At 39.9% G+C, this 22,721-nt stretch overlaps 1 protein-coding gene across 6 annotated transcripts in view; it reads right to left on the minus strand.

Annotated features, from left to right (window-relative positions):
• The window catches only part of adamts3 (ADAM metallopeptidase with thrombospondin type 1 motif, 3), a 200,617-nt gene that overhangs the window by 144,931 nt on the left and 32,965 nt on the right, over nt 1-22,721 (minus strand). For 5 of the 6 annotated variants that reach the window (XM_081610942.1, XM_081610940.1, XM_081610943.1 and 2 more), the window contains exon 4: nt 10,510-10,666. In XM_081610942.1, the coding sequence (XP_081467068.1) occupies nt 10,510-10,666 (157 nt within the window). Of the gene's footprint in view, nt 1-10,509; nt 10,667-21,992; nt 22,050-22,721 lie in introns of those variants that run through there. The other variant, XM_081610945.1, reaches the window with a different exon arrangement.

Consider the following 22,721-nt stretch of genomic DNA (forward strand, 5'->3'; position numbering starts at 1 on the left):
TGAGTCCGTCAGCGCAGCCAGGTGTGGATTAAGAAAAGCCATTAGCTGCTGCTGAGGATTCATTTGCATTTATCATCCGGCTCAGAACTCAAGCTGTTCATTAAGTGGAGCTCAGGAAATAAAGACAATCAGTTTGAAATTTTACCTGTGGCCTTGCAGGGTTTGCAGCTTTCTGGAGGAAGTGCGCCGCGCTCCTACTGGCCTCTTCATCCAACCAGTAAACACTAAAACCGACCTCCAGAATGTCAGGCGCAGTGGTGGAGAAAGTACTCAAAAAATTTACTTAAGTAAAAGTATAAATACACAGACAAAAATGTACTCAAGTAAAAGTACCACATTAACATTTGTACTTAAGTAAAAGTAAAAAAAAGTACTGGCTTTTAAAAATACTTAAGTATTAAAAGTAAAAGTACTTGGTGAATGGATTACCTAATCGCTAATATCATTAAGTGAACCGATCGTATTTAATTTTAATACATCAGAAATGTCCCATTTTAATTAACAATGGAACAGATAAAGCATGTTGTGTTTACTCTCTATAACATAGTTTAGACTTAGATATGTGATTCTATGCATCATAATTTCAGGGATGGAAACATCTTGTCTCCTGTCCTAACATAGCATGAACTTCACTTTTTTTGCCACTAGTGGCTTTTATTTTGAAAGAAATCCAACAGAAAGGGGGTGGAAAGAAGGTGGGTGGGAGAGGACAGGCAACCGAGCAGTCAGTAGCAGAGTTGTAGTCAAGACCACCTAACCAAGACCAAGTCCAGACCAGCACCCCGCGCTACGTGACACAAAAAAATTAAGTTTTACTGATCAATATTACTTCTCAAATTGATCTGAAAGATCCACATTCCCAGAAAAACTAGATATTAAATACTTAGAGCTGAAATAAATTTAATCAGTAAAGATCCGTCCAGAAGAATCGGATCGTTCCTGAATGTCATATCAATGCAGACTTTGGTCACAGCGTTGTCCCATAAATGCGACACCTCAGTCAAAACCTCCACACAATAATTCAGCGCATGAGTGACAAACTGTTTTTCATCCCAGAAGCGCTGTGAAGCGCTGCTGATTTTACATGTCGCCATATCAATTTATGCAGCTATTATATTACTGACATTAGACAGACATCTCCTCCCGCTCAGAGGAAACTACTGCGCATGTCTGGAGCTCCGCGTGCGAGTAAAGGTGGAGCCGATGGGTGACAACAGACACTAAGTCACGTTATTGCTTGGATTTTACGGCGCCACCTTAAATCCCTGAACTTCACATTTTAACGGACAAAAAGCTCAATGCGACTTGGATGTAACGAGTAACGCGACAGTTTTGTAGAAATGTAGTGAAGTAGAAAGTACAGATACTTACTGTAAAATGTAGTGGAGTAAAAGTAGAAAGTATCCATTATTAAATCTACTTAAGTAAAGTACAGATACACGAAAATTGTACTTAAGTATGATTCACTGGTTAGGTGTGTACTACTGGAAACAACCTGCTTACACGCAGCATCGAAGCAGTGACGTTATGCAGCTCTGGTGTTTTATGATCAGGTTTCAGATGTGTAACTTCTGACTCATCCATCATGATCTGCCTGCTCATCTCCTCCAGCATCCAACACATCAGACAACGCTCTCCGTCTTCGTCTCTCAGGCATCGACTCCAGCCAGACTCCGGAAAAAAAGAGCCTGGTGTCTGAATCTGCTGGAAACAGCAGCTCAGAGGATTTGCACAGGAACTGGTTCAATGCTTTTAAACTCTGAACACGCTGCAGAGTCAGAGAGGAAACGCTGAGCGGCTCCACAGGAACAGAACAAATGACACAAAGATCTGGACACAGAATGGAGTTCATGGTGCAGATGTTCATATTGAGGTGGGAATCACTCATTTCCCTTCGATGAAAAGAAACGGGAGAATTTAGGAAGTGAATCACATTCCTGTAACATTTTACTCTTCACTTCTTTCCTGTATTCTTGATTAATTAAATACACCAACAAGAAAAAAAGTTTTCTTCTGTAAATAGCTAATTTAGACACAATAAAGTTTCTAAAAACGAAGTTTTTCCTGCTTGCCTGAAATATTTCCTACACCTTAAGACACTGGTGTCAAACTGAAGGCCTGGGGGCGAACGTGGCCCGCCTGTAGACTCTACAGGGTCACATAAAAAGAACTTTAAAAACACGTCTGCTTAAATATTAACATTATCTATCAAATCCAATAAATATTTACCTGCATCTGGTGAATAAAATATTACAGTTTGTGACCACAAAGGGCAGCTATACAGTTCAAACATTTGCTGTACAACAAGGAATTTGAAACAGATGCAGCAGAAACTTAAAATCTAAAAATAAACACTATTAAATATCAGTGGCAGTCCCTTCAGATATAAATCTCTCCAAAGAATCAAACCGTTGATCTCCGACAGCTTGCAAAGAAACAATGTTTGGGATGATTATCATCACCTCAGCAGTGTAATCCTTCATGCTTGCATCTGCTTTCTTTGGCACCTCTGCTACAGAAATGTGTTTTATAGGAAAACAAAAATGTTTTTCCTTCCAGGAGTGTCTGCAGAATCTCGTTTCTACATGCTTCAGAGGAGAAACGGCCAAAATAAAGGAGCGATCTGGGGAATTATTTGCTTAGATTCCTGTTGCATAAACAGGAGGTAAAGTTTCTCTGGTGTGACCTGCTAGAGGCGCGGTTCCCACAGCTGAGGTCACATCTCAGAATGAGAGGATCCAGCTTTCCACGCTGCGGCCCAAAGTTTTCAGGCTGTTTTAACTTTGGGCTCTCAGTTTTTCACTTTCTGACGTCTGTTTAGCCAGAATAATGTCCTGAGGCTGTGAAATGAAGTAAAAAAACTGATATTTATTTTTGATTTAATGCTCCGTCCACACTAATAAATCACATCATCGACTTGATTATTTTCAAACGGCACAAAACGCTTCAACACTGACTGGATCTATAAGATGTGGCCAGTGTCTAAATGTTGGCCGACAGCTGAGCTTGAATTTTATTTTAATGTCCAAGTCTTCAGACTAAAGCTTTTCGAAACAACTGAACAATGACTTCTTCCATGTTTTACATCTAGCCAGGCTAAATCATGGAGACACACACACATATATTCACACCTAAGTCAACTTTAGAGGTTTTTGCATCATGATGGTCCAGTAAACTGCAACATTTGTTACATTTTTAGCTGCTATGTTTCTCTTTGGGGCTGCACAGTGGCGCAGTTGGTAGAGCTGTTGCCTTGCAGCACAAAGGTTCTGGGTTCGATTCCAGGCCCCCTGCTTTCTGCATGGAGTTTACATGTTCTCCCTGTGCATGGTGGGTTTTCTCCAGGTACTCCGGTTTCCTCCCACAGTCCAAAAACATGACTGTCAGGTTAATTGGCCTCTCTAAATTGCCCCTAGGTGTGAGTGTGTGTGTGCATGGTTGTGTGTCTCTGTGTGTCTCTGTGTTGCCCTGACAGACTTGCGACCTGTCCAGGTGACCCCGCCTCTCACCCAGAACGTGAGCTGGAGAGGCAACAGCACCTCCTGACCCCATTAAGGGACGAGGGTGTAAAGACGATGGATGGATGTTTCTCTTTGTCACTGCACTCAAACGATCTAAACCCTTTAAAAAAAATCTGTTCCCCTCCTCGCCTGAGGGGGCGCTGCACCAAGAACCATGGAAGGAAATGACACAAAAACCACTGAAGACACTGACCGCAAATTCCTTCTTCACCAAATGTAAAGAAAAACAGAGTAGCATCAGATTTTAGCCGCTGCAGGATTTCTCTTTTGTTGTTGGTAAAATACAACAAGTCATTTCTTCCACGTGTTTGTTTTAGTCGTATTTACCCAAAAGGCCCTGTGCTGAAGTCTACTTCCTGCTCCTGGAGCGGTTTCCGGTCTGCATTTAAGGTTTGCAGGTGACCAGAGTTCAAGTTGTTGGTCTGATTAAGGATTCACATCTGACCAAACGAACCAGACTTTCTAGATAACTCGAGTTTGATTACAGTGAACTGAACGGCGCTGGTGTGAATGCAGAGTTCTTGTAGCGCAGGAGGAAACCTGACTACCTGTGCAGGACGAACAAGAGCTGGGATTCAAACCAGCAACCTCGCAGCTGCAAGGTAACGAAGCTAAACACAACACTGCTCTTCAGCTCCGACTCAGATGGATGGAGAGACAAATCTGATCAAAACACAGCAGGAAATGTTTCTGTTCTTACAGAACAATTAATATTTTTGTGCAGATTAGTGCTTAAAAATTTACCCATAAGTCATTGCGGGAGGAATCCATTGTACATAAAAACAATACTCTTACCTCCGAGTCTGAGATTTGACACCAAAGAAACAATCTTTGGTGTCAAATTTTGGTGTATGAAATTCTAATTTTGCTCATTTACAAATAAAATCATGTAAATAATGTATTAATAATCCCTGATTAACTATTCTGGTTAAAGATTATTAATCTTAACTGGTTTGTTAGAAGTCATTCAACAGGAAAAACAATACATTTGTAGTTTATATTTGATTCTGACAGATTCTTGACACTGATTGAAACAAAATACAGTAAATCCAACCGTCTTGATCAAAACTCAGTCAAAGCAGCAGAGAAGGCTTCAGTGTTGAGGCGAAACACTGACCAGGTACAGAGATTAAATCAGATCAAAAGGCTAAAATCTACTGAGTTTTTTAAGTTCTCTGTTCTTTTGGCTTTGATCAGAGGAGGAACTGAACTCCGACGTGCAGCTCAGATCCTGCTGCAGGTTTCTGACGTCGAACCAATAACTGCTTCCAATTAACAATAAAAACAGACGATGGGGTTTGCTCTGAGAAACGCAAACAAAAACATCCCAGCTTTCCTCATAACCAGAAGTTTCAAAGCAGAAATGATTCATTCAGCTGCAACACAAGCAGGGAAAACACAACCAGATGTTCGGAAACTGGAGAAGTTTTGGTTCGAGAACTACCAAACAGAAACTGGTCACAAGTTTTCATACAGTATAAAGATGGATGTCATAATAATGGCATTAGTAGAATTGGCTATGTTTATTTAATCTGCTGGTTTCCTGGCTCATGCCTGGGAGTTTAAGACAAACAAACAGGTTTTATAGTGAATAAAACAAGCTAGCATCAAGCTAATGAAAGGACTCCAACCGCAGCAGAGTTAAAAGTTTGAGAACTGCGTTTAAAACTGGATGTGTGCCGGGAAACCAGTTGGTTCGATTGAACTGCATCAATTGTACCAAGAAGAATGGCTGAATGTCCAGATTAAATGCTAGTAAAGCAAGTGGCTGGATGTATATTTCCTTGATTTATGACAGAGAAACGTGCGTGAAGCAAATGTCCCATCTGTCCCTGCACTGCGGAGAAGAGAATGAATGAGTGACGGTAATCCTCTCATTTAAAAGCTCGCAACCAAACGCACTCAAAGTTGGTGCCATTTGGTGATAAAAGAAAGAAAAACCCACAATGGTCACAGAAATAACTGGGATCTGACGAAATGAAATGGGTTGTGAAGTCGCTGTAAACAAAATGGACCTTATTAATAATCAGAATGGAAATGATCAAACGCATCTTAATTGATTAACTGTTTATAGCCACAAGGATAATTGTTCTGAACATATTTTAACAAAATCCCAACAAATGGTTGAAAAGTGTGTCGTCCAACTAATCAAATTAAAAAATATCTAATTTCAGGAACATGACTCCAGTTCTGGGTCTATGATGAGATGCTTCCACTTAAATTCATCACATCTGGGCTTCAACAGAAACAATGAGACACCATGAACACAATTAAATTTCATTAATTGTTTTGTTGAGCCAGTGTTTTGAAGGTAAAATGAAGAAACTTTAGCTGCTTTTTCAGGAAACGGTTCTGCTTGTGGTGAACTGGAAGCCGCTCTGCTGCTGAGTGGCCCAGCAGCTCCCAGCCTGACCCTGATGCCTCACAACAGGAAGTGAAGATGCCAAAACAAACACAGCATCCTGACCGCACACAAGGCTCCTCAGCATCCAGAACGATGGTAGGAAACAGTCTGCTAGCTTCCTGATTTGCTCTATAGCTTAAAAAAGAACAATTTACTCAGAATAAACGCAAAACCCCACTAAAAATTAAACTCTGTGTCAGTGAATATGAGAAAACAGGTTAGTGTGAACACTAGCTGTGTTTCCATTTATCATATAATTGCACAAATTGCAATTACAAAAACAATTTACCGTATTTTCCGCACTATAAGGCGCACCAAACTAAAAACCTTCTATTTCCTCAAAAACCGACAGTGCGCCTTATAATCCGATGCGCCTTATATATGGACCAATATTGAGCCACAACAGGTCTAGCAGCTACGGTAAGCAGTCACCGACTTCATTTTCCCCCGTAGAAGAAGAAGCACGTGGTGCATGCTGGGATAGTTGTCAGAACGCTGGTTTGTTAATAAAGTTTGACTGACCTATCTACCTACCAACATGATAATCAGGTCATCTGCAGGTCACCTTAGCACCACGTTCTCCACCAACATGCTGTGCGCGAACGGAGACGGGTGACCATCGTCCGGCCTCGCCCCGGCCCAGAAGGCTCTCCTCGCCGACCTGTTTTGTTGACATTCCCTTTAGGGCAGCTCCATCTAGTGGATGCATAACGTAACTCCAGCCTCTACTGTAGCGTCTATTCTATGCGCCTTATATATGAAAAAAGTTTTAAAATAGGCCGTTCATTGAAGGTGCGCCTTACAATCCGGTGCGCCTTATAGTGCAGAAAATACAGCAGCTTCTCAGTTTTCAAAAACTGTCATGTTTTTCTATAAAACGTTTTGCGCTAATTTCAAGTGGTTTTCCTGCTGTATCAAATTTAGCTAATTTTGAAAATCTTTTCTGCACATAAACAACCGGTGCTGCATGTTTTTAATGACTTATCACATGAACAAACTTATTTGTTCTTATGTAATGGGAATCCAGCAACTCCAAATCTGTGGGGTTTTTTACGTTAGCAGAATATCGATGTTTTTTGAACATTTGTAGTAGCAGCTCAGCTGCTGTTGCTAAGCAAAGGAGAGTCAAAGTGCAGCATCTCTACTGCTGACTCCCAAAATGATCTTTACCCAAACTTGCTAAACGTAGAGATATGTGTTCATTATATTCGTTTCCATTCATCCACCTTTGGGTTGTGGTGGATTAAAAATGTTTTCTTGAGGTCAGTTTGTGCGTTTAGCTTCAGGATCACAGCAGCAGATGATAAGGAAAAGGATGAATTACAGATCTGGTGTCTTTGCCAACAGGAGAGCCATAAAATCAATCCAACAATCCTCCTGCAGGAACTGAGCCGGCGAAAGGTAAGAAATCCAATCAACACTAAAACATCCCAGGAGGGAGCGGGGAAAGAATCCCACAGCCATGGCGGCGGCGGCGCCTAACGGCGATAATCTCCCACAGCATCAATCACACACCACGTTAACCCTTTAATCTACTGCTCCTCCATTTTCACTTAGAAGGAAGCGTACGCCGTTTGGGTTTTGAACATGTTTTCCTTTGTGCGCCTTCATTCAGCTCCCAGAGGCAGGTTAAGAAAAGTGATCAGATCAGACGGTGATCTCCTTCCTGCTGGGATAAATAATGGGGCTGAGCTCCTGTGTGCTGCAGCAGCATGTCAGCTTCATATTGTTAAAAAGAAGCTAAAAACATGCTAACATGAAACACACAGCGAGTGGCTAATGATGCAGAGCGCTATTGGCAGTATTAGTCTGTAAATGAAAGATAGATTATTTACCTTGTGCACAACTTCCCTAAATAAGGATTTCTGTTGTTCCACATCAGAAAACCAAATGTTGGTTAGCATGTGGCTAATTGAAAAGCTAGTTTGAACAGACTCGTATGGAAGTTAGTTGTCCCAAAAGCAGAAATCGTTTATTAGTTTTTTTACGCTAACTGAGTACTAACTCTTCATGTTTGGTGTGTGTCTTTTCAAATAAAGTCCAATAAAAATTAAAAAAAAGAACATTTGTTGATTTAGTTGAATTATTGCAGGTTTCCATAAAGCATCGGACATCAACTGTAGCAGATCATGTTTCTGTTATTATTTCTCTGTGTTGTAATTTCTACCTAAAATGACTGAAAACTCAGAGGTAAATAAACTTTCCACTGGGTTTACAGTTCATTTGTTGTTGTATGGTAAAATGAAAAATAGAATTCTGGACGCACAAAGTGAAGGAAATCGTTTCCCTAAAAGTAATCAGGACAAACGGTTCTACATTTAACATTTAATGGAAGTGAAGAAAGTCAAACATTAAGACTCAGGATGCCTGCTGTTGTGTATTCATGATTACTGAACACATGTTTACTCACATCGTGCATGCGATAACATCATAAAACCCAGTTTACTGGTTCTGTATGTGAATGAAGATGGAGGCGGACGGCATGGAGTCACATTAACAGATGAACAACGCAGCAGGTTGGTGAGCGACAGAGTCAACTCTTCGTTGAATATTCGTCTTACTGACTAACATCAAAATGACCAGAAATAATACATTTCAACTACTTTTCTAACTTCCTGTATCATTTGCTGTGCTACAGTTCTATTCCTTGGTTGAACATTATCGGGATTCGTGAGAAAAGATTTAGTTTTAGTATTTGTCCCTCTAAAGAAACAATGATTGCTCTTTTCTTCTTTTACTGCAAACAAAGAGAAAGTTGTATGACGTTGCCACCACCAGGGGTCGCTACAGCCTGAGATCCACTGATCTGAAAAACAGATTTTCCCAATATGTTGATAGATAACTGTGATCATAGGGGTGGGTGTCATGAAGTTTTTATCAATATTTTAATTGCAATGACAATAAAAGTGATGATGAAAAATGTTTTCAGCCTCTTTTTTAGGTAAATGAATGGCTGTGACTATAAGTTACAATGCTGCTCTTATTGTTAAGAAGTATAATCAAAACTACAAAGTTTAGTTCATTTTATGCCCTGATATCAACACAAAGTCGCGAAAAACTAAAACAGAAGAATATGAAACATGGATTTTATGTTTTTTACGATTTATAAACAAGTTTTTGTGGCAGGTCTCTGCCAATTTTACAAAGTCAAAGACTGAAGTTTTTGCCCATTATTCATCCGGACAGCAATCTTCAAAGTCTTTCCAGAGTTTCTAAATCAAATTGGATTAACCTCTGGGCTTTGACTGGACCGCACTAACAGATAAAAATGCTTTTTTTTTATCCACTCCACTGAAACCCAATCTAACAAGTTTTCTTCCATAAATGATTAGTATTTAACTCTGTTCACCCTTTATTCGGCTCAGATCATTTCCCTTTCCATTTTAATAAAAAAGCCGGCCCGCAGCATCCTGCTGCCTCCACCATACGTCATACGTCTACCACTGGACAATAAATCAACAACAATAGATATCACAATAGACACATGATCAGTATCAACAGATAATACATCTGACTGATGGAATGTTCAATAATTTTGCTGAACTCCAATCCAGAACCGCACAGCATTCTGGGAAATGAAGGCAGAGGAGAGACTTCAGCCGCTCAAACTCTCATGACCAGCTAAGGTTGGATATATCAACTAACTCACTAGCTCTTTGGTTACCTAGCAACTCACTCGCCCTTTGGTTACCTAGCAACTCACTCGCCCTTTGGTTACCTAGCAACTCCCTCGCCCTTTGGTTACATAGCAACTCCCTCGCTCTTTGGTTACCTAGCAACTCCCTCGCTCTTTGGTTACATAGCAACTCCCTCGCTCTTTGGTTACATAGCAACTCCCTCGCTCTTTGGTTACATAGCAACTCCCTCGCTCTTTGGTTACATAGCAACTCACTCGCCCTTTGGTTACATAGCAACTCACTCGCCCTTTGGTTACATAGCAACTCCCTCGCTCTTTGGTTACATAGCAACTCCCTCGCTCTTTGGTTACATAGCAACTCACTCGCTCTTTGGTTACATAGCAACTCCCTCGCTCTTTGGTTACCTAGCAACTCCCTCGCTCTTTGGTTACCTAGCAACTCCCTCGCTCTTTGGTTACCTAGCAACTCACTCGCTCTTTGGTTACCTAGCAACTCACTCGCTCTTTGGTTACCTAGCAACTCACTCGCTCTTTGGTTACTTAGCAACTCACTCGCTCTTTGGTTACTTAGCAACTCACTCGCTCTTTGGTTACCTAGCAACTCACTCGCTCTTTGGTTACCTAGCAAAAGATCAGGAAACCAGTTTGGCAGCATTTCAGATATTTAAAACAAAAAAAACAATCAATAATTATCCGTATTGACCAACATGAAATGCTTATGATATGTTTTCCATCCCAATAAAAACAGGGATGTTTGAGGTTGCAGTGTGCGCGGTGATCCACTCCTACTGAGGGAATCTGTTTCTTGTCTTTGATGTTTTTGCTTTAGCTCCATATCTTGTCTATCGCTCCCACTTTAAGAAAACAGATGAGGCCTGTGTAATCCCGAAGCACCAGTTGACGTCAGTCCATCCTGCGAGCCATGTTTCTGTCAGTCGGCCTCCTACCTTGCAGCTGGTAGTCCGGTGAGCTGTCAGAGGGGGCCTGCAGCAGCGCCGACCGGCGGTACACCACATGGACCCGGCCCTGGTCCTCCAGCTCCTGAGCGCCTTTCTCCAGCGGCTCGATAAAATACTCATCCGAGTCGGTTCGGATCATCCCAGCCTGGAACAGAACGGGTCGCTTTGAGTGAGCAGAACCAAAAAAACGTAGTTCAAAGAGGGAGAAAAAATTATGTGTATTATGTTAATAAAAGCAGCAGGACTGCTTTTATTTAACAAGAAATACATTCACAATCTGATTTTTATATCGTTAACTATGAATCTACACTAGGGATGACAATAAGATTAATCATAATTAATCAACATTAATCGATTACTGAGATAATTGTCAGCTAAATTTTGTAATTAATTATTAACTGAAGTACAAACTCAAAAAAGAGGCCATTTGGTGAAAAAAACCCCCAACATATTTAGAGCAGTAATTAAGCCAAAACCATTAAAAAATACCATTTACGTTTAAGATAAACTCACCTTGGTCTGTAAATATGTTTGGATAGTTTTAGCTTCACCTGGTTCAAATTTACAAAAGCAATGCTGTGTAAATACGCTTAAGGCAATAAAATGTTTATTTTATTACATCAAAAAAGAAATTGAATAATTTCTTTGCAAATCTTAATGTAGTTCTGTTAAGAAAAGATTGTAAAAGCTGTAGAATGCTCCATTTTTTTATTGATTAATCGCTAAATTAATTGATTAGATCTACACACAGCAAAATGTCTAACAAAAACACCGCCCCAGTCCAATATGAATGAAATATAGGAGAGTGGAAAAGCAGATGTGCTGATTCAACGGTTGATCCACAGAAGAATCAGTTTCCAGTGTGGAAACGTCTCCGCGACACCGTCAGACGTTGTTTTTATTGGTTTTTCAGCAGCTTTCCATCTGTCTGTAATTATCGCCTTGTTACCCAACAAGCGCTGGTGGAGATCAGAAACCTGGGCGTCATTAGAGGCACAGTGGAGCAGACATGCTCAGTGATGGCTACCTGCAGCCTGCAGATTTCCTGCAATAAGAAACCAGCCATGTTTCTTATTTAGAGCGGAAATACGAGGGGCCCGCTTTTAAGTGAAATAATGTACAAACTGGATGTGGGACTCATTAAATCTAAGTGATGTGGTGGAACCAGTGTCATGTCTGCAGGCGATCCTGAAACATCAGGCGTTTGTTAAAACAGGCCTTGGTGATGCTTACAGCAAAATGTTAATGACAACAACACAGCGCCGTACGCAGGCAGGGACTGAAGGCAACGATGTGGAAAGAATCTTTAATGTTTTATTGCAATAATGTAATCTCGCTCTGAATAATTCATTTTAAAAATCCAACCTTAAATTTGAGACTCTAGTTCAGGGGTCCCCAAACTTTTTCCTGTAAGGCCACATAACGTTTCCCTTCTCTGGTTGGGGGCCGGAGTCAGTTTGTAACAGAAAAAATGTTACACGTTTATGACCTGCACTGCCGGAAATTGTTGACCGGGGGATGGGGAGAGGCGTTTTTTGATTGATTCTTACCCAGAAAGCACATGGGCAAAAACCGTTAGTGAAACGGTCACTGGGACTGACTAGTATATATTCCATTGAGGGAAACCTGGAATGCGGCGTTCATAACAAACACATGTTCATCCGCTCTACCGCTAGCAAACAACCGCACTGATTAAATAACATAAAAGTCAAGCAGTTCCCTAAAAGTCCAACAGATGGCAGCAATGCGCCATGCAAAACAAAACACCCACAGTTTACAGGACACACTTCCTGCTACAGAGCCCCCTGGTGGTTGAAGAAAAATCCACATATAAACCGGAAAATACAATATATGAAAAAAAATCTGGATGCTCTCTGGTATTGTTTAGGGGGCCGGACCAAATGTGGCGGCGGGCCAGATCCGGCCCGCGGGCCGTAGCTTGGGGACCACTGGTGTAGTTGTTAATGTGGTCATCCTGGGTTTGATTCCACATGCCTCCTTCACTCGGCTCCTTCAAACTAGCCAGCAGGAAGCAGCAGAACTACAACACGAGTGACTGTAAGTGGCATCGATAGACGGCGTAGAGAAGCGATGCTGTGATGGTGAGAGCCTTCTTACACATTTATATCAACACTTACAGTAACTGTTGAACCACATTTTTATGTCAGACGGTGAAACCTGTGGCCCCGTAATGCCTGCTAGGCGACTTCTTTATCCATTCTTGTGTCCAAACCCTTTTGGTGTTTTGCAAGTCACCGACAGAATGAAGTGACTTTTATCTCCTCCCTCGGTCCCTGATCTGCAGAGCCTCCTCTCCTCCTCCTCCCTCTACAGGAGCTGAGCCAGTTTGTGTTCACTTTAACACAGACGCTTCCACGTCACATTAACAAAATAACTAAATGTGTGTGTGTGCCAGTCCTGCAGGCCCATGTGTCTGGTGACAAAAAGCAGGTATGCATGTCAAAATGTTTCCATACTTAATGTTGTTTCACTTATCACGTATGAAAGTGGATCATTTCAGACGTCCGTCTGTCACTTGGCTTCATTTCTTATGAGAGAAACTCCTTAGAGCTCAAATTAAAGGAATTTGGTCTAATTTCCATGTGATTAATCATACTTAGAGCTTTCTGCCAAATCCTGAAGTCGATGTGCTTCCAGTAGAAACTCCCACATGTTGCCGTTTGTTGCCATTACAGCTAGTTCTGCACTAAATACATACACTAATGAGCAGAATGAATGTTTTCAGAAAACTTTGCCTTTTATATCTACAAAAATGCCTCGTTTGTAAGCATAAACAATAAAAAAGCAAATTCTGATTTTTAAAAAAGAACTTTGAACTGATCTCACATCAAACTCCAGTCCTTCGGTGTCCTGCTACATTTCCATTACAAATATTTGCAAAACTTTGATATTCCGCTAATCTTGAAAAATAAATTTTGCAATGTTGGTGTTTCCATTTTAAAAAACAAAAAGGGATTTAAAATCACATGTGCATAAGTTTGCTCATTAAAAAACATGCCACGCCATCGAAGCACTTTCTGTTGTCTTCTTTGTGGTTTCTGTCAGTAGTAACATCCTGTTGTTGATGATGTGACTCATATGATGTGAAAAAGTGTTTCTACTGCAGTTTTGCAAAATACAGCCGCATCTCAAGGTGTCTGGCATCAATTAACTCACTCACAAGTTGCCATAAAACCAATTTAAAACCAATGAGGGCTTCAAAGCTAATTCAGCCACATAAAGTCCTGCAGCCCTTCATTTTGTTGATTCTGTACAGTATGCAAATGTAGGAATCTGTTCATGCTCCGAAAACATGAATATTTAAATCCAGAGAACTGATTTAATACGTTGTTGTTGTATTCTGCAGCGTCCCTGCAGAGCGCTGGAACTGTCATGTCAGAGAAAAGGCAAGGACAGACGTATAACGCAGAAGTGCTGCTGTGCATTGTAAGAAACACAACAACAACAATGTTGCTTTCAACATATTGCCAGGTAATGACAATGTAAACCGATTATTATTGTTGAATGAGTTTACTCTGCTTGCAGTCTTATGGAAATGTGTGTTCCATAAGTTTGTTCCGTCTCAGCATCATTTATCTCCCGCCTGCAGACTCATGTCGTCTCCAGGATTTCTGAGTGTCAGCAGCACAATCACAGTGAAACGCAGCTAAAATCACAATGAACTCATTGTGATTCTTTACAACCACCAGCATCGAGACGCAAGGAAACCAAATGATCCTCTGTAAATCACTCCACCAACTGCAATCCACTCATTAAATATTAACAACTACTGAAAAACTGAAAAGACTCAAACAGGACGGCCTTGCATGTCACCGAAACGCTGCAGACAAAAGTCCACTGAGATTCTCTGACACGTTGGGCTTCAGTCAAACCTTTACCCAGAGAGGCCGACTGACAAACTCCTACTGGGGTGAATCTGAAACTCTGTCCGTCACACAAATGGCAAAAGCTTCAGATTCAGTGCAGCCGTGTCCTCTCAAAGCTGCAGTATTTAACTTTAAAAATATATATATTTTTGTACATATTTGTTAAAACAGTCACCATGTCGTGGCAGTTTAATATGAGACAGATAATCTGTGAAAAAAAACGGAGCTTCTTTGACTTCTCCCAGTGCTCCCAGTACGAACTACAACAACCAATCAGAGCCAGGAGGCGGATCTTAGTGCTGTCAATCATGCCCCTTGCTCTGTGCTATGCTGCAGCTAGCATAGCCTGTCATAAATGCTGGATACAGAGTTGAGTGAGTTGTTTCCCCGTCATTAGCATATTTAGCAGCGCGTTCACACGAATGATTGACATCAATAAGATGTCAATCAACCTGATTGGCTGTTTTTGGTGCTTTTCTTCAGACAGTAATAGCAGTTCAGGGAAAAGATGGAGGAGATTGGTCTTTTCACAGATTATCTGTCTGATATTAACACATATTGCAGCTTCACTGCTGAAAATGTAATTCTGTAACAAACAAATGAAGCAGACGCTTAGTTTGTGGCTCTATGCCCAATAAATGACTACTGGAGAAAATTAAAGCTCTTTGTTATTTCAAACAAACTGTAAAATGTTCTCTAAAGAAAACTTTTTCAGTTTTCACAGGATGTTTGTGCGTAAATATTAGAAAGTCACAAAAAAAAAACTAAATCAATACAGTAACTCAGGCCTTTTATGTTTATAAAGTCCTGATTTACTGGCCTTTCTATACATAAAAGGCCAAGTTCATCTCTTTACACAGAGGAGATGAAAAAAAGCACAAATAGAGCTGCACATTATTGCTGTGCTTTAAGTTATGAACACTAAAAAAGCCAGAGAGAAACATTAATATGTAATGGATAGATGCTCGCAGTGCGTTGCAGCAACAACCTTCTGCTTAAACCAAACCTACAACAAACTCAACCTGCTTAGAAATGAAGCTGCAGCATGTTTAGAACTTCCCTGACATCGGATAAAAAGCCAATATTCCCAACAATTAGCAGTCAAACGGCTCTGAAATGAATTTCAGCTTAGCGTAAATCCTTATCTTCTACAGCTGAAATGAGAAGCTCTGCGTGTTTGAAAAGATGAAACATTCCTCCTTTCCTTCACACCTTAAACACAAACAGGAGAACATTTTCAAAGCAGAATCCTGAGCTGCTAAATAAATAACAGCCCTTCGCTTCAGTGTTGGAGAAACAGAGGAGAAAGAAAAAGAAAGTGCATTTCGTTTGTTTCATCATTTCATTTATGTTTTATAAATCACAACAGAGTCAAGTATTTGAATTAAAGTGCATTTAGAAGAGCAGCTGCTGCTGATGCACAGCAAGAAAATGAAACCTGCAGCTGAACTTCATGATTTAAAAACATCGACTCTCATGAAGAGGCTTTGAAAGTATAACTGATATTTTCCACCTTTTATTTTGGATTTTAACAAAAATAAACTTCAACAGATGTTTTTGTTGGGATTTTAGCAATAATTGTGAAGTGACATTAATATGTGATTTTCATAAATATAAATCTTATTTGGTAAACAGTCTACAAAAAAATGCAAAATCTTACCACATATTTTTGGTCGATAAATAAAATAATCATTATTAATTAACCAACGTAGAACAAGAGAGTCTGATTTTACTTCAGAAAGGTGAGAGTCTCTTTATTTGGTGTTTAAACTGCATTTAGTTTTTATTTTAGCACTTTTAGTTTTCCATATCCGTCCCTACTCTTTGGTAATTGGTGAATACTGGTGTGAATAACCAATAAAGTGAATTTATTGTCCATTTTTATTCAATGAAAGGCAGGAAATCCATAATGAGCGGCGTTTGAGAAAAGCCACGTCTGCCGAGTTGCTGCTGATCGCTACGAAATATTCATTCAGCTGAAAGAATCACGTTCGTTCATCAACCTTCAATCCAGGGTCAAGAGATTCACTGATACTTCACAGGTATCATTTTATCTCAGCGTTATTAAATAAACAGGACTTGAAGTGATTTTGCACTTCATAGAAGATCAACATAATTGATAACTGGATTTTTGGGTGATATTAATGGACTTGGAGCTAAAAAAAAATCTGTAAAATACAGAAGGAGACAGATCTGAGACAGAAAATGTAATTTAATGTGATGAATTATCTCCAAAGGAAGAAGATGCATAAAAACAAACTGTTTCCATCTCATATGGATGAAACTGGTTTAAAGCTGTGATATTATCATCACAACTGAATGAAACAAGCAGTGAAAAATCATCATCATCCTCAACCCGATCCTGCTGCCTGCAGCTTAAGTGTGTTAAACTGAACACATTTATTTTTATTCTTCAGGGTCATATTGCTACAGTCGTTTCAACTAGAGATGTGCCGATCCGGTTTTTTCCTGCCGATACCGATCACCGATACCGATCACATAATTATTATTTTTTTATTAAAAGCACTACCGGTTACATTATGTGGAAAAAGGAACCATGAATTCACCGTAATTTAGACAAAAACTTGTTTTTAATAACTTTTTCCAAGAAGAAAACTAAACAAACAGGCATTGTGCAAATTGTCCTGCTATCGGTAAAATTATCTTTAACAGACTGATGACATATGGAGGCTCTGAAGAGGCTAAATAATGCAAAGAGCCAAAATAAAACCTCTCAACATTGCCAAAAGATTCAAGTATAAAACTTAACATTCAAAGGCAAAAACAGGATCCATTACAATAAACAATCCAGAGTTACTGAATGAAAACTTCCAGTTAGCATAGCGGCTAGCTGATTACTGCTAGCTCTTATTGGTTGTTTCTGACTGAGCAGAGTAATTATGCAGAACAGGGAGGAGATCGATTATTTTTTAGAGATTATCTGTCTCATGTTAGGACAGCGAAAGTTTTAATACGTATGTAAAATGTATTTTTTTAGGTTAGATGCTGCAGATTTAAGCAGAGGTTCGGTGTGAGAGTCACTACCAGGTGGAGCAGAAGCGGCGGCCCGTCTGTGAAATATTACCTGTAGCGTAGCAGAGGTTCAACAGCGAGAGCAGAACCAGCGTCTTACATCGCAGCTCCAAGATTTAAATAATCTTGCGGGTTATTTGTTTAGCTTTCTGACCGTCATGCTAATCCGGGTGAGTGTTTGTAGCTGTGCTGCTTTACCTGCTATCTGATCCTCAGTATGTCTTTTTTTACTGCAGTGAGCCTCGATGTAGCCAAACTCCATCAAGTATAACATTGTTTTTATGTCGTATTAGCTTCGTTGTGTTGACGCATTTTGACCTGCTTCAATTTTCCGCCGCAACACGCAAACCTCCCCATTCACTCAGTGCGTTATAGTTCCACATCGCTTAGGATTTGTTGCTGCGCGTTTGCGCAGTGTGAAGGAAAGAGGAGACCAGCTGCACAGGCAGGCTGAGAAATGAGATGCAGGTGATCGGTATCGGCAACAAGAGCCAATGATCGCCGATCACCGATCATACACTTTTTCACGAAAATCAGCCCGATTATAATCGGTGACCGATCGATCGGCACACCTCTAGTTTTAATGTAATTTATTTAAAATTTATGACAGAATCAGTGACTTCTGACTCCAAATCAGCTAAAATCTGTTTCTCTGACATAAAAATAAAACGAGTAAGGAAACCATCTGCTTCACAGTCACACGTTGGAGCTTTTAACAAACTAATTTAGCTTTCAAAAAAAAAAATTATGTGTAGAATTTAATCAAAAATCAATACAGGGTTGTTCCTGCTGCTGAAAAGCAAACTAATTCATGCCGATATCTTACGATATGACATCTATGACAACTAGAAATATCACAATAGTTTTTATTAAAATGAAGTCTTCGTCTCAAAATGTACTGCCTGCTTTCTGTCAGCGTGTGACTTCAAATAATATAGTGAACATTATTCAATATGTTTCAATATGTTTCAATGCATATTATTATAAAAAAACAATTTTAAAGGTGCTGTATTTATGTTTGAGGCCATTATTGTGTAGGAGGAAAGGATGTAGATTATTAATTGCCGCCTTGTGTTGACAGAATGGCGCAAAGGTTTAAAATAAAATGAGCTTCAATCACTTTTGAAACAGTATGACGGAGTACGTATAAACAATAATATGAGCACTAAGACATACTAAAACAGTCATATTACAAGAATAAAGTCAAAATAATACAAGAACAGAGTCATAATATTGAAACTTTATTCTCATTCTCATTTAATTTTGTCTTAATATAATCCTAATTCTCTGTCGTAAAATAGCATTTTTTTTAATCAGTAGCAAAAATAAATAAACAAAAAAACTATAAAAGTGTGAATTATACAAAGAATTTGTAAATATGTCTGGCTGGCTATTAGCTGCTAACCGCACAATATTATCACTAAGGCAAAGGGCTTTTTGAAGGTGTTTGAATCTGAACTAAACAATATTAAAAAATCTTCAGATCCAGATAAAGTTGGTGAAGAATTATGATGAATCTCCCCGTTTTTGTCTCTTCCTCATCTGTACTTCCATCGCTCTGTGACCTTTAGCATGGTCAGCAATAACATTTCAATTCAATCAGAAACAGTTTTAATCCTACAGGGACAATAAATGTCGAAACTCGTAGCATCAAAGTATCTTCAGCCATTTGTGTTTGACTGAAGATACTGCTAGCATTGCTAGCAGTTTAATTTCAATATTCCTTTACTCCGTTTCTGGAAACATATTGGAGAGAAAAACGCAGGTTTAGATTCCTTAAAAAAAAATAAAAAAAGCTCTTCATTTGTAAAGTCAGAGCAAAATATGTTTTTATTATTTTAGTGGAGAAGGTTTAAAATATTTTAGGTGTCTTCCCTTTGGCAGCCAGAGGCGACAATCACAGGTGTTTGACAGAAGCTCAGGTAGTTGGTACTTAAACACAACCGTTAAAAATAGGGATCAAGAGTCCTGTGTTGCAACCGTTTAATATCCCCAACCTGACAGCAGCCGGCTGCCAAGGAAAACATATGGGATTCAGCTGAAGGGCTCCAGTTTTCAGAAAACAGCCTCTTTCAGTCTAAACTTCTTAAGGAGGTCGGTGTGAGCGCGCTGCAGCTGAAAGAGAGGGGAAGGGGGGGGGGGAGCCATGTTGAAAAAGGTCTGGATTCATGCAGGACACTGCCACCTTTCACCCCTGGTGTTGTTCAAAGGTGTGTTTGCTTTCAAAAATGCAAGGGAGCCTTCGTCATTACCTGCATTTTCATCCTAAAGTTCCCCTTGAAGGGACTTTATGGGGTGAAAACACACAAGCTGGACTCTTACCGACTGTTAAAAGTCTTCAATCTGCACAAGAATTCAACGTTTTCAGATTTTATCACACTTTAGCCACAAACTTCAATGCAATATAATGTTTACACACAGAGTAATAAATAATTGTGATGTGAGAAATAATAAAAATATGAATGATTGCTGTATTCAGTCTTAAGGAAACGTATCCTGAACATTTAACATTTATTTATATTCTCAGCATCAAAAACCTCACATTTTAAAAAATAAATAAATAAATAAGACAGAAACTGTCACTATGTTCTCATAATTTTATTTATTTTATTAGAGTGACCATAGTTCTCCACTGTATGAAAGACATTGCATAAAATTTCTGCCATTCTTGAAATGTGATCACAGACCGTTCAACATCCATCCGAGAGCCACAAGTGGCCCCAGGACCGCGCTTTGAACAACCTCTCATTTCTTAAGCCTACAGCTGGAGCGACAGAGAAACGGTTAAGCTTTAACAAAATCGTGTCAGAAAGGCCTAGTCAAATCCCATGCCTAAATCTGATTTAGAATATGTGGCAAAAACCTTTGAGGATTTGTTCTTCATTCATTTTGAGACATTTTGCAAAAGAGAAAAACCAAAACTTTCAGTCTGTAGACTGAAAACGTCCGTCATGTTTCTGAGGTTACCACAGAAATCTCACAAAACAAAACTGACGCCAAGGCAAAAAAAAAAATGTCCATATTATCAGCTCCTTTATGCAAGTGCTTCAGTATGGAAGACCAAAACTGCCATGATTTTAAAAAAAGTGCAGGAAAATGTATATCTTGTTTTTCATTTTCCTTATACATGAATTAGAGTAATATTTTCTAATAAGCTGCTAAGTTTCAGCTGCTGGCCAAGTAGTGTGAAGCTAATCAACCAATCGGTGGAAGCTGAAGCCTAAAGACCCGCCCTCCTCATTTGCATAATGATTCAGAAACGCATAAGGAAAATTAAAAAGATGATAAAAAGTTATGAGCAAATGTGTAAGAAAAAGGAAAAACAAAATATATGCATACATTTCTGCTTTAATTTGTAATTATGTCAGTTTTGGTCCTCCATATTTAAGCCCAGGTTAGATAAATTGATTAAAGCCTGTAGCGCAATAAGGAAAAAAGGGAGTCGTTTATTAAACAATGAGCTAATTTATTTCAGCTGTGCCTTTTTGTCGAACAGAGAGAACATTTACGGAGAGATCTGAGGAGTCGGACTAAAATAAAACTTCAGGCTGGTGAATGCCCTCAATGTCTGCAACGACAACAGAAAGTCTGGGCTTCTCTCAGGTTTCTGCAGGTCGTGATTAAAAATGTTTGAACACACAAATATCAATAAAAGCATCCAGGCAGGCGGCACACACACACACACACACACACACACACACACACACACACACACACACACACGGAGCTCAACGCTCTGGAGGAACAGCCTTGCGCTGCAAACCTCAAACCGTGAACCCAAACAGCTTTGGGGTCAAACCTCTGCAACAAGAACGGCCAAGTCAACAAGAAGCATTAACAACTGTTGGTGAATAAATCCTTTGTGCTGCTTCAGCTCGCTGCACCAAGGAGCTGGCTGGCTTTCTTCTTCTAATCAAATCGGATATTTTCTTTATTTCTCCCCTTGGTCTGCTGCAGCTCCAGTTATGTCAGGATGGGTGTGCGTCAAAAAGGCTTTCTTATGTCTGTGAGGCCAAAAGTTTAGGCCAGTGAACACACGGCTCTCAGCTAAACAGCAGCGAATCTGATTTGCTCATTTTGTCTCTCCTCATGAAGCTCAGCCTGCTGAAGCTCCGCTCTGAGGAAAGTGGAGCTGCAGGTACCGGAACGCTCTTATTCTGAAAGGACTCTGACTGACGCTTTACTCATCAGGCCCAGAGAGTGTTTACACTCTCACACAGACACCATGAGCACCTCCGCCTCTGGCTGACACAGAGGATTATGCAACTTGACACACATTAGTAGGTGGCCAGGTTTCACAGAGCGGCGGACAGAGAGGAGGGAGAATCACGAGTCAGACGTCCAGTAAAGGCCGCTGTCAGGTCAGCGCTGACGTTTCCTCTGGTGTTCAGCCGCCCTGCAAACGTCTTCAACCCTTGTAGGCCAAGGTCTAAATGGCCGTCCCAGTCTCTCTTCTCAGTGCGTCAGCGCTCGCTACGAAGCCATGCAGCGATCGCTAGCAAAACTACTACTAACACTACACACACCACAAACTCTAAATAACATAGTTACTGTATAAAAAACCTATCGAAACACTCTTAGTAAAATCCACAGCATCAATTCTCCCTAGTCTCTTGCCGTATCCAAATCCCCCCACGCCCCCTCGTTTGTCCCCACGTGTCTCCGTTCTACCTAGCAACAGACGTTCAACACATTTTCATTGGTTGTGTCGAAATGTGGTACAGTTAGACCCCCACACAGTAAGGCGGAAATGATCAATCATATTCCTGGCTTTATTTTCAAGTAAATAACCACAAAACCAATATAAAAACACCACTTTTATAAAGTTTGAAGTCCGTACTGTCCACCAGAGGTGAAATGAACACTCGGTATGCCGTCTGTGTTATTACGAAGCCTTATAAATGTGTCACGTGCTTGCCCGCTCCACAGCGGGCTTCGTCCCGGTAGGGCTAACACTAATAGGGCTGTTGTAAACGATTATTTTCGTAATCGAGTAATCTATAGATTTTTCTTACGATTAATCGAGTAATCGGATAAAAAAAACATATTGTGACATCAAGTAACCCCTAAACATTAATACTCCAAATGCAAATGTATTGGAGAAAATTACGACTGATTACCTAGAAAGACAATCCTAGATTTTCTTTCCCCCAACTTTTTTATGTCTTAAGAAAATCACACTTTGGAAAACAAATCCTGACATAAAGGATCATAATTCATGCATGAAATGGTTAATATAAATAAAACCTGAAATGAAAATATTGATCTCTTAAATTGTAT

This window comes from Poecilia reticulata, chromosome 9 (assembly GCF_904066995.2).
Source record: "Poecilia reticulata chromosome 9, P_reticulata-male-v2, whole genome shotgun sequence".
NCBI lineage: Eukaryota > Metazoa > Chordata > Actinopteri > Cyprinodontiformes > Poeciliidae > Poecilia > Poecilia reticulata.